Here is a 13,165-nt window from a genome sequence, read left to right as displayed (position 1 = left end):
GACAGACGGACGGACGGACGGACGGACGGACAGACAGACAGATGAACGGACGGACGGACGGACGGACGGGCGGACACAGACAGACAGACAGACAGACAGACAGACAGACAGACAGACAGACAGACGGACGGACGGGCGAACGGACGGACAGACACCAAAATTTTCGGGTTTGAGTAGTAGCCCAAGAAAACCTATCGTCTTTAAAAGAAAACAGCCAATCAGATACCACGTGTGATGCAGGAAAAGAAGGATCGAGCAAGACAAAAGAAGTTACCAAAGAAATAATGCCACATGCACGCAAGGGGCTCATTCCGTTGCTGTTGTTTAGAACACCGGCACGTTCTTGCTGCAAACCCAATTATACGGGGAGCAACACCGCCTTTTCATTGGCCGGAACCGCGAATTTTGGGAAAAGAATCTCTTCATGGTGAAAAATATACAGTGATTGCCTTGTGTTGTAACAAATTTTCGACTTCCATAATGCGCATCAGAAGAGCAATGCGTATCACTTAACGCCGGCCTCCCCGACATCCTTTCTGCCACATGCCGCTTATCTGTATGTCGCAACCGAGCTTTCATGATTAAACGATCACAACAAGCCGGCCACGAAGGGAACAAAGGGAACAGCAGTTTGAGTGGTCAAAAGTAGCGCTTATCATTTTTGCCTTTCGATTCTGCGCACTGTCCTAATAGTTATCTGGCTCCCTCTCTCACGCAAAGCAAACTATACCGACCCCCTCTCCCGCTGCCCATTCTTGCTTCACTCGAGTAACAAAAGTTCGCGCAGGAAGGTACCGCGCCAGTTGCATTTGCTTGCTCTGCGTGGCTCGGCAATGTCGGATTCCTCCGAAAAGCGCGCCTCGGACGCCGCTCGAGAGCTCCGTATTGTAAGCCATGCCGTACCAAGACGGGTAACCGAGCTGGCCCTGCCGACTGAAAACTTCCAGCTAGACTCCTTTGTCGGGTCCCCAGAAATTGCGGTGAGTGTGTCCTGTTTTCTTGGGAGTTGGTATCATGCAGCAAGCGCTGAATGGGTTTAAAGTATTTATATTTACCCCGTGTGCGCCTCTAGGGAGGCGGTGAACCGCTTACCGAGTTATTTTAGACTAAGAAGCTTCAAAAAAGAAAACGACAAACAGGAAAAGAGATAGCCCTGACTCAACAGCTGTTTTTCAGTCCCAAAACAAGTCAGTAGGCTTCCTCTGCTGATCCCGCACTCAGACTACTTTTACATATATCCTAGAGTTGATTTGTAAGGGCAAGGGGTAAGCGCATACCATTTCACTTAACAATATTTTTGGAGAGCTTGTTGATACAACACGATTATTGTAGCTAGGACTCGGAACAGATCCACCCGAGCAAGAACTATTGGGTCCCCATTTCCGTGTTATTGTCTATGATAATGCGATACGCACAACACCGTGCAGCTTGCGGGCAATTGCTATGTACCTGACCCCACATATTTCTTAGCATGAGTTGCAAACAGGCATCCAGTTACCTTCATGGTGTCAAGGTAACGCCTTCGACTTGTGTACAGAGGCTCTGGGTTCAGATCTTCTGGCCTTTCTTTTCTTTTTTTTTTTGCTCTGGATAGCGTTTTTTGTAAGACAATCACTCCTCTTATTTTTTAAAGCTGTAGTCGTACAGGGGGGATTAAAAGAAATGCGAACAGCGGAGCGCACATCCTCCGACGCATACTGCACGGTCTGGCTGCCAAGTCAGTAAACTTCGCGCATGCGCACTTCTTTGACAGTGTTTGAGAGTGCGGCCTACATTTATGAGAAATGCTTGATCAAGAAGCGACGCCGGTCGTTTAATTTTAAGGCGCCTTTTCACGCTGCGTCCCCACTGAGCAGGATGATCGTTGAAGGGCGTCATGCTAGCTGCAATCAGCCTGCTGCGCGCTTGGCTCCCGAATGTAGAAGATAATAGGACGCTCAGTGGCGACAGAGCATAAAGACGCCTCAAAATAAATGAACGGCGCCGCTTCTTCATCAACCATTTCTTCTGGCAGTAGGCCTCACTCTCAAACGCTCTGACAGAACTACGCATGCGCGCACAGAACTACGCATGAGCTTGCAGCCAGACGGTGCAGCATACGTCGGAGGCTGTGCGCTCCGCTGTTCGCATTTCTTTTAATCCCCCCTGTACGTGTCAGATTGCTTTAGGCGCACGGCACGTAAAGCACTGCTGTTCAATACGAAAACTCACTTTTTTAAAGGCAATCGCTTGGTTTAATAAACTCACTCAACATTTGTAGAAACTGGTGAAAAATGGCACCTTCGTATCGCTATCGGCACAGCGTGTATAAAATCAGTTTATAATCAAAACTTACTCCAACGTGATTAAGGCGAGGCTGTTGATGGCCGCTATTTAATGGTAAATACCTTCCCCTCCGTAAGAAAGAAGCACTTGTCAGTAAAAACAAAGGGGGGAATAAAGCTAACGAGGTGTAAAACGCTCTATTTATAACTGGCTACTTCGGGCACGAAAGTTATTGCCATCCACGTAAACAGACTTGGATTAAGAGCGGACAATATTCGCCTCAGGGGAAAAAAAAAATAATCTGGCAGGTTTTCACGTTTTGCCGGAAGCCGGAAGGTAAATGCGTAGAATATATTGCGGGCAGTCAGCATTATGCTATCTACGCATTGCTGCATTATTTTCCTACAAGTGTTATATTTATCTAGTCTAACCAAGCCATAAAGGCAGAGTCTCGAAAGAATGAAACCCCAGGCGCGACTGCGTAGAGCTGAGCAGAAGACCTGCATCGCTCGGTCAGAGTTTCTGAGTATAAGAGCATTAGGTTAACAAAAATCATATCAAGTAAGGAAAAGAATGATACATATAAGGAATCACAAGTGAAATCAAACCAATGCCCTTCTCAACAGTAGTCAGTCTTCATGTTTAATTGCGCTAATTATACAGACGAGTAGGACACTAACAGGACTGGGACGATGCCACTGAGCCACGGTTCTTTTTCAAGCGAAGCTTGTATTGACTCACTTGTGGCGTGGAAGCTCGAGATGATGTTCCAAAAAATCGAACCTGGGTCCCTCGCGTTATGAAGTTGACGTCTATCTAATTGCGAATATCGAACACTGTACAGTGGAATCTCGTTGATACGATTCGGCTTAATACGTTTTTTTTTCTTTTTATTCCCGTCCAACGTCCCTAAGAAATAATGCATCTTTGTGCGTTTAATACGATCACATTTTTGTCAAAAATCGGGTAATACGATCACGAAAGTGGATCTTGACCAACATTTCTAGAAATCTCGCGTTTATTCTTTGTTGCTATACTATCTCAAACCGCTTTCCAAAAAGGCACGATCTGTACGTTGCGGAGCCGCTGAGGCCGCGACAGTGGCGGTTTTGGGGCGAAAACATCGCTGCCAGGCGTGGCCGCTCCGTCCAATGATGATACGTCAGGCGATACACCACGCCATCTTGCGAAACGTATCATAATCGCACCGGAAGACGTCCTGCTTACATGCTTCGAAAAAGTTAAGAGCGGCAGGAGTAAACGTCGAAGTGTCAGTTCTGCGCGAGAAAGTTTACATATTCGGGCTCTTCTTGCACACTGAAGACTTCCAGGTGTCTGACGGCTGGATTCACTGAGTTGAGGCGCGACACCAATTGTCGTAAAAAAAACAGCGCCCGGCGAAGCGAAAAATACCGGTAGCTTCTTTTCTACGCTGCAGAAGAATGTAGTCCGGGACGTTGAAAAGAAGTGCCGCACCAACTGACCAGCAACTTCAACGTTGCTCAATGAAAGCGAGTTTCTGACGGAATATACATATTTTCCTCCTGTTTTTAACCTCTTTGGATAATACGATTTTCTCAAAATACGTTTTATTTGCCAGTTCCCGTGAAAAACTTATCAGCGAGATTTCACTGTATTCATATGCAACGCATTGGAGGTGATCCTTGCGCTGCGTGCCACGGACGCCGCCGTAGCTGTCCCGCACTGCACGCCGTGAGATCGGCGGCTAATTTGAAAAGGGCGCGCTGCAGACTCATGATTCCGTTTACGGCAGCGCCGTTGGCACGGACGCTGCCGTTGATAGGCCGCGCTGCATGCCGGGAGATGAGCGGCGGATATGTAAGTTGCCGAGAACTATAGCGCGACAGCAGTCCCGCCAGCGGAAGTGAATCTGTGTGATGAGCGGTGATTCTTTATCTGGTGTGTGTCGTATGGTTTTCTTAAGATCGGGTTAAGCTCAGCCAGGACGCTGCGTAGGGCTTGGGTTGAGTCCGGGGTTGGGTTGTTCGGGTTGATTGGATACCGGTTTGCGTTGATCACGGATGGGGTTGGGTTTGGTTAATGGTCGATGGGGTTTCGAGTTTTAGTTTGGCTTGTACTGACTGGTCACAAGTTTAGTGCGCACCCTTGTTTTTCTTAGGGGAGAGGTTGGTTTGTTTTATCTTTACTGCGCTGGAGAACCCGCACAAATATTGTCAAGAAGGCAAAATAATAAATAAAAATTAGGGCAAGCACAAATACATCAAAATGCGGACAAACACGCTCAAGCGCTCAGAAGAGGGAACCAAGGGTGATAAATCCTTTATCCAGAGTCGGCGATACCATCACAATGAAACAAGCCGGGTCAGCCTATCATAAAATATCCTTATCTTGTGTTACGGCGCAAACCGCCAACCCGTGAGTACCGGAAAAAGGTACGCAAGCTCAGATTATCAGCTTCTTTTTTTTCAAGGAAACCTCACATACATAGTATACCGAAGAAACCACGTGACGCAAAGTGCACCGGGAGCGATAAAGAAACAATCGGGATATGACTACGTGTCATCCAAAAACCTAATCGCACTTCCAACAGGTCGACTATCGGCTGGTTGATACCTTCACTTCACCTTTCTTTCCTTTTCATTTCCCGTATCCCCAACCCCGTGAGTAGGGTAGCCAACCGGACAATACCCTGGTTAACCTCCCTGCCTTTCCTGTACTGTTCCTTCCTTACTGATATATACTGATACTGATGATGATACTGACTATAACCTGTCTACAAACAGCTTCTTCTTGTTCTTGACGATTACTGAAGTTTACAGGGAGCGTTCCACAAATCTTTAAATCATGTTAGTTTATTTTAAACCGGTTTTATTCATTACACACTTTTCTTTTAGTACGCGTTACGTTCTATCACGAGGCGTTGGAAAACGAGTGTCCGGGTGTTGGTACCGTATGTACACAAGACGACGCCGACAGCCCAAGCACGTAAGGGCCTTCGCCCCTAAAATGCTTTCAAGCAACTGTCACTTCAATGGCATCCGAGCTGTTCTTTTGTACTCAGTTTCACTAAAACACCGGCTATCTCTTCAGACTAAATTTCGATGCACTAGCCAAAATTTTGATTTATTCTTTCATCGATGAAAACTTGGTTAAATGAAGAAAAATAGAGCCCTGGATAACTGATGAAGGCACAAGGGCAGAGCCTGTCCCAGTCACGGGTTATTAGTTCAGCCACACATTGCCTTCACTCTTGTCATTTTTACCACCTTTTGCCACGGGTTCGATTCCCAGCTGCGGCGGCCGCTTTTCTGATGGAGGAGAAAAGCAAAAACACCCGTGTGTTCGAGATTTCGGCGCACTTTAAACACGTTAAAGATCCACAGTCGGTCAAAATTAATCCGGAGCCCTCCACTACGGCGCACCTCATCGCCTGAGTAGCGTCGGCGCGTTAAACCCCTCTATCAATCAATCACCTTTTGCATTCGCAATGCGCTTCTCGCGACTTCACAATACGCGGCTTAATTTACTGTCCGTCGTAATTTTTAGGAAGGGCCGATAAGAGGCTTTGATAAAAGGTCCGTCGTATGACATTTCCGTGCCACTTGCTTGAAGCGGGAGACTGTTTTTGTCGCTAGTGAAGTGTTTGGGGATGGCCGATTTTGACATGCATGTTCAGCTTTTAGACTATTGTAAACGATGTCTGTTAGCTGCCAGCGCTTATCAGGAGAAGGTGTGTCCGACACATGGGGAATGAGCACAGACAGTTAAATTCCTCACAGCTGATAAAATAGACGCGCCGAATGAGCAGGGAGTGATGGCACGAGCCAAACAAACAACGCCGTGGGTCCTCCCCCGGGTTTATCGCACCCTTCATAGTCCGTCGTAATCAGGTGTCGCTTAGGGCGTAGACAGCCCCGGGCGTTAACCGACAACGCGGTTACGCTCATGTTAAACAAAGTTAGCGCCCCTGAGTTTGCGACGGTGACGGCGGCCAGGCAGGACGTGCCATGCGCTGCCACCCGGCGGGAATGTTTCACGGATAGACATTATCGACAAATTCTGCTCGGTGTAGACAAATTCTGCTACAAGGGGGAAATTGTATTGGGTGTGTATAGGGAAATTAAAAGAAAATTGTTGAGAGAACATTCCCACATACCCCAGAGGGTAAACTGATTGTAGTGCACCAAGTATTACCTTAACTAAAACTTCCAGTGCATCGGACGCTTGTTTGTTTGTTTGTTTGTTTGTTTTTTTTTTTTTTTTTGGGGGGGGGGGGGGGGGCTAGGTGTAAGGTGGGTAGAAACCGGGAACTTTGACACAGTAAAATTCTTAAAATACCTGCATTTCTGAGCGGTGCATTTTCGATGCTAACCACAGCCCGGCCCAACTGCCATTAATACAGGAAATACAGGCCTTTTTAATTATAGGACATAATTTTCTGCACAAAAATGCAAAAATTCTGCAGAAATCCAGAGAAGTATCTACTAATGCCTAGCATTCTTATGCCGCTTGTCCTGAGTGTTTTTTTGCAGCCAAATTTGTTTTTGTTTTCCTTAATCCTGTCCGACCAATTATCTCCACTTACGTTATTACAAGCATTAGAAGTGGCACATTCGCGAAATCTGCTTTATTGTGGAAATGCAGGGCGTTATACGGTTTGCTATTTTTCGCAATTGCTTAATGTTCTTCTTTTTTTAGTTTTTCAAAACTTTGTTCGACAATTCATCTCCATTCACGTTATATAATAACGATTTCATCTGGAACTTTCGCGAAATCTGCACTATTGTGCAAATGCAGGGCGTTTTTTTTTTTCTCTTTCTCTTTTTTTTTTTTTCTTTCCCGGTCTCGGCGTTCTTCGACCACTGGAATCACGTCGTTGCAGCGGCGTAGCGGCTACTGGGCGGCTTTCCTTCAGTTGCAGCACTGAACGCATTCGGTAGCCACTTTAAAGAGAAAGCCACATAAGCAAAGCAGAAACGGAAGGCGGATCTGCTGCGAAGAGATAAAGCAGTTCCGCTCCGTGCTGGTGGTAACTGTAGCTTTCGCAGAGCTTCCAGACACGAAGGGAAGAGGAAAAGCCTTTATCGGAAGTGTTGCAGAGTCCCTTTAATTAAACGAACACTGCGAGGCTCGGTCGTGTAGTTGGGTTTCCCTTAAATTTGCTCTGCGGTAAGAAATTTTGAGGTGTATGTGACCCGCGGCACCAGTGCTGATTGTTTGGAAAGGTCTTGCCTGTAGATGCCGCATTATTGTCTCGCTACTACCCGCCGCGGTGGCTCAGTGGCTGTGGCTAAGGCGTTGAGCTGCTGAGCGCGAGGTCGTGGGTTCGATTCTCGGCCGCGGCGACCGCTTTTTTGATAGAGGCGAAAAGCAAAAACGCCCGTGTATACGAGATTTCGGTGCACGTTAAAGATCCCCAGGTGGTCAAAATAACACGGAGCCCTCCAATACGGCTCGTCTCATCGCTTGCGTTGCGTCTGCGCGTTAAACCCTACAATCAATCAACATTGTCTCGCTATTACGGGACGCACATAGATGCCACTAGTGGCTAATCGCGAGACGAAAAAACGCGGACAAAAACGGGATCGAACACCCGAGAATCACCAGCTTACAAGCCAAATAATGCTACGCAGTGAAACTTTACAATTAATGCAGCTGTTCAGCTCTCGTGCCAACCGAAAATTTTCGCAGACCACTCCAGCTCCGGTATTTCGCCACTGTTTCTTCACACTTATGGTGAGTTTTGCGAATCCGGGATAACCGTTAGAGAAATTAGATAACCGGAGAACATTTCTGCCTCCGGAACACGGACACTGATTTTCGAGGGCGCTCTTTTTGACGGGCACGCTGTTTGACTAACAGGCGCCATCATGAACGCAATAAGTGAAATCGCTGGACCACATTTCTGAACCCCATAGAACATATGAACCCTAGGGTGAAATCTTAGCTCATAGACTTGCCATCTTATGTCCATACCGGACAGACGGACAGATGCTTTTATGAGCGGGCAAGAGAACACAGACTAGCAGTGCATAGCAATTGAGGCGGTCACATGAGCGACCATTGTAAAAGATGCGGCTATCAGCCACTACTAGAAGAAACAAGGTTCCTTAAGCGAGCTTCATATAAAACCGAGAGGGAGATAATAGGAACCTATTGCATTAGAAAAGTGAATGACAAATGCATGAGCACACCATCTTTGCCACTGTTTGATAAGGAGATCCAATTCTTATACGGGTTCTTGTAACCGAAAACTGGTTGATCATTGTTGTTTTTTGCCGCCCGTACCTTCTTATCATATAAACTGGTTGATTTTTTTGGTGTAAAACTGCTTGTATGCTCCAAAAATAAACAGTTGGTAGTCAGCACCCGTTTGTATTTTACGTGTTTCTATTCCCCTGTCCTGTTTCGTTCGCGCTGTTGGTTTTTGTTTTTCTATAAGTATGAACCAGCTAACTTGCACCACAGTCCTGCTAAGCTTATATACAGAACCGCTAATTTCCAGCATTGAGCCATTCAGGGAAAAACTAAGGGTTTACGATAACATACTGTTACTGGGGCGAACAAAACAAAGCTTTTGTCTATTCTTACTTGGCGACAGAAAGAGTTGCCGACCGATATCGAGGCTTTCGAGACAACGATGGTTGCGACTCGAAGGCGAGAGCTGTGAACGGGTGTGCTTATAGTTCATCCCCCTCGCCACATCTGCTGAGCGCTACGCCTTCTTTGTTCTTGACTCTTGCTTTTGCTGCAAAGCATAATCGTGCGCCCTCGTAGTGACGCACCTATCCCGGATCGCGTTATCGCAGTAGATGAATGGGCATGCTGAGCAGACGACTGCGCATTATCCGGTTGTTTGTATCATTGGCAATGAAAATTCCAGCGCGACCACTTAGCGAATACCTGATCATAAAAGAAGGAAAGGGACACAAAATAACTTAGCATAAAACAGCGGTTTAAGGGAGTGGCGGCACAAAGCACAAACCCAGTCGCATATTGGGTAATCGAGTTGTCAGACTGCACAAGGAACACACTTCAGATTTCGAGTGCGTTTGCGCCATGAAAACTTCACTGACTTCCTCTTTGCGACTACGTAGGCGGTGCCATCAGCCTCGTGGGAATGCGGGCTTGCGATTCGAAGAGCGCTAGCTCGCTAAGAACTGAATGTTTCTCGATGGGTCACCGGTTCGTAGGTATGTTTATCAAATGGCTGGGATGTGCGCTAGGATGTGCGTTGATGGGATGTGCGCTTTCTGGAGGGGACACGCATTGCTTTGTTTATGGCCTTTGCAGACCACAGACATGTAGCCAAGCCAAATGTAAGTAACGGCTGGTCATCCTCGGCAGAAATGCCTCAAACTGCATTATTGCCTGCGCGTCGTGATATCGCATGTGACGAAGGAATGGCGAAAAGAATTGAATTGAAGTCATGAGCATCTACAAGTTGCTCTGGCTGCTCTTTCGGCTTCGATGCAAAGGTTTTGGCCATGAAAGAGGGCGTCAAATATATATCCATGCTGCATATTATGCTAATGATGGTTCACTTTTGTAAAAAAAAAAATAGGATGCGAAGAACTGGCACAATGCAGTAGGACAACAGTACCAGCGCCCGGTTGGGCTCGTCGAGCTATTTTTTTTTTCATCTCTAATTTTTCTAGTGTTCTTATGCTAATTTCTTAGTATTTATTTTCAATTCTAGTTCTAATTTCTTGTAACCGGATGCACCAACTTGCCTGTTGTGTTCCATGGTCCACCTCCACTACCCTTTCCGTGTGCAAGCCCAAGCCGTATCAATGTTCAGCCTCAACCAAAAGGATCAGAAGTGAAAGCGGTTTAAAAAAGTGCAGTGAAATGCCATAGAACATTTGGTGTGGAAGAACCCTCTCACTCTATCTTTCTCCGTCACTGTCTCTCTCTCTGTCTCGCCATAATTGCACAGTAGTATAGTCGCTTGGAAGCCAAAACAACCGAAACAGACATGTGCTGCTTTATCTCGTTTTCTCCTTTTTTGGCGTCTTTCTTTTCTCAAAACATTCTGCGAGAATTCAGAGAATTATCTACTAATGCGTGGCATTCTTATGCTTGCCTTGTGTGTGAGTTGTTTACAGCCAAATTATGTGATTTTTCTAATTCCTGTCCGACCAATTATCTCCATTGACGCTATTATAACGATTACAGGTGGAACTTTCGCGAAATCTGCATTATTGTGGAAATGCAGGGCGTTGCACGGTTCACCATTTTCCGTAATTATGTTGTATTTTTCTTTTTTTTTTTTTAGTTTTTCTATATCCTGCAAGACCAATCATCTCCATTTACGCTATTATAACGATTACAGGTGGAATCTTCGTGACATCTTAATTTTTGTGGAAATGCAGGGCGTTAGATGGTCCTGGCTGTGGGGGTACTCGGCAAACAATGCTGCGCATTAAAAAATGGGTATACACAAGGGGGGCCTTACATGCGAGAGTACTGAACGCAGTCGTACCCAATGCAGGAGTACCGCAAGACAATCCGCACGACGTGTTGCTGCAACCTCCACGCCGGCACCGCCGGGTGCAACGTAGCGGCGACGAGGGGGCTCCATCCGTGTTCCTCGTCAGCGTCGTACGACAAGGGCTGCTTGCGCCTTCACGATCACCGAAGGCTGCAGGGCCGCTCCTTCTCCATGGACTTCGGCCGCAGGCAGAACGAGAGCATGCTATGGTCAGCATCACCAAGCCGGTCCAGATAACGAGGAATCCGCGCCGCCCTTTCGAACGAATGTTAATCGGGCTGCGCGACACATGTCTTGGAAAGGCCGGGGGCGAACAGTTATGAGTGATGAAGTTAGTTTTAATCTTGGGCTAAGTAGTCATCATTTTCTGTCCGCAGCTTTTAAAATAACCAAACCAGACGGTCCTTCGTTACGACGATAAACAGGGTGTCCCAGCTATCATGCACCCAGATTAAGAAAAAAAAGCAATGGCGTTACTCGGAAGAAAACCTAGTGTATAATGTTTGCAGTACTGTGGAAAATCGGATAGTAATATTGTCGTTAATGAGACCTAATTAATTAATTGTAATTATCTAACTCGATAAGTATTGTCCTAATCACTAAAGAGTCAATGCGGCACTTGTGGCACCCACGAGGGGAATCTAACTGCGGTATTTTCAGCGACGAATGAATAGCGTACTCATTTATTCTGACTGATAAAGAAAACCCGCGAAATATGAAAAATACCTCGTGACGGCGCCCCCACGCGCATCGTAAAGCAATGCCCTCAAACAGGCTGCCTGTTTCCCAGAAGGAAATCAACAAAAGAAACAAAAAAGAAATCGCGGCCGAGTTTGTGCCTTATCTGCCACACGCCATAGAGTTTCTTACAATATGCACTAGAGAGGAATCTGGCGCTAGCGTATATGCGGTACACATCAATGCCGTCTGTGTCATCATGGACCGCCATTATATCATGCGCTCGCCTTATCATCATTGGTTTGGATTGAAACGTTTTAGTGACCGCCAATTTAAACAAAGTGCAACAAAAACGCGAAGAATAGTGAGCAATTATGTAAGTGGAAAATAAAAACAGGCTGTTTTAAAACTACGGAAAAAGGAAGCAAAGCGTATTTTTGCCGGCACGGTTGTGCCTGTTATTCCGCAGGCCAAGGATTTAGTTACGAACAATTGTTAATATTTGAGGGGCAAACTCATTAGAGACTCTGATTTTATTACCTTTACCATTATTTCAAGTAATAAGTTGTTTGAAAAGTTTGGAAAGTTTTTTGAGCGTACCTATGAAAACGTTGCCTTCGTGGTGAACGGTGCACCGACCGCCAGCTAGTTTAACAAGAAAGAAATTACACCATTTTCTCACGTGGGAACCCTGGGGGGATGCAAAGCCGTGGAGTAGTAGCGTGTTACTTGGTTGTTAGAGTAAAGACACGTGTAGCAGCGTATTAAATGTCTTCTTTATTTATCGAGTAGTCGGGAACGTTTTGCGGCTTCTCGTTCTCAAAGCGAAGAATCCGCTGTTCGACGCTGGCGTTTCGAAGCGTTGTCACGTTGCCGAACGCCATCTGGATCAGCTACTCGCCGCTGGCGTTTCAAAGCGGCTTCTCGTTCTCGAAGCGGGGAATCCGCTGCTCGACGCTGCCGTTTACGTTCGGCGTCGCGAGCTCTCCTCTGTGTAGCCTTGTCTTCGGAGGTGCTCGCGGTTCTGACAGTGTGCTGGCCGCTAGTTGAAGGTGTGCCCATAGAGAAATAAAAAAATTAGAAGAGTGGACACACGGGCTTATCGCGGCCGAGTGGCGTGACTCGCGCGCCGTCCGGCAGTCGGCGCAAGTGGTAAAAAACTATATATTTAAAATTAAGCTAACACACAATATTATACTTTTAAAATTTTGTTACACATTAGACTACACATTTTTATTTGTGTAATAAGTTGAATGGCTGTCAATGTAAATTTTTGTGGCTTCTTTGCGCCAAGCCTGGCCAAGCCGCCAAGCCGCAAGCGCAAGCCGCCATTTGGCTCTTTCGGCAGCGTTTGCACGTGCGTTTCTGCAGCCTCGTGCCAACCTCTCCTGAACGAAAGGTGAGACTTTCTTTTTTAAAGTGCTGGTGTGGCGTATCATATTTACGTTTCCTTGTACTGCAAACGCTGCGAGCACTGCGTAACCTCAGGGAATCAGGCATAGCTAGTGCTGCGTCTTTAAGATAAGCGCTTTGGAAACGCCCCGGAAAGGCGTAAGACACCATTTTTTAGCTGGACGTAATGGTATTTTAGGCTGGTTGTGCCGTTTTATCTAGCGCTGAGGGATGCCAGCGGTACGCGCCCGTCGTCGCACGTAGCGTTTACGTGCCGCAAACGACGGCTGTGAGTTGCGGAAGTGGCCGGCCGGCCGGCGGTCCGTAGGCGAAGCAGGCGTTGTGCGCTGTCGC

General features: G+C 46.6%; 1 protein-coding gene across 1 annotated transcript in view; it reads left to right on the top strand.

Annotated features, from left to right (window-relative positions):
- The first annotated feature begins 752 nt into the window (after nt 1-752).
- Nucleotides 753-13,165, top strand: part of LOC144174557 (proton channel OtopLc-like) — a 30,784-nt gene continuing 18,371 nt past the window's right edge. Inside the window, exons 1-2 of the mRNA XM_077703325.1 lie at nt 753-980; nt 10,742-10,950. Of these exons, the coding sequence (XP_077559451.1) occupies nt 834-980; nt 10,742-10,950 (356 nt within the window). The 5' untranslated portion in view covers nt 753-833. The remainder of the gene's footprint in view (nt 981-10,741; nt 10,951-13,165) is intronic.

This window comes from Haemaphysalis longicornis, unplaced genomic scaffold, assembly GCF_048455015.1.
Source record: "Haemaphysalis longicornis isolate Haplotype H1 unplaced genomic scaffold, Haemaphysalis longicornis Haplotype H1 scaffold_3, whole genome shotgun sequence".
In the NCBI taxonomy this organism is placed as follows: Eukaryota; Metazoa; Arthropoda; class Arachnida; order Ixodida; family Ixodidae; genus Haemaphysalis; species Haemaphysalis longicornis.
This window is presented reverse-complemented; position numbering and strand designations above follow the sequence as displayed.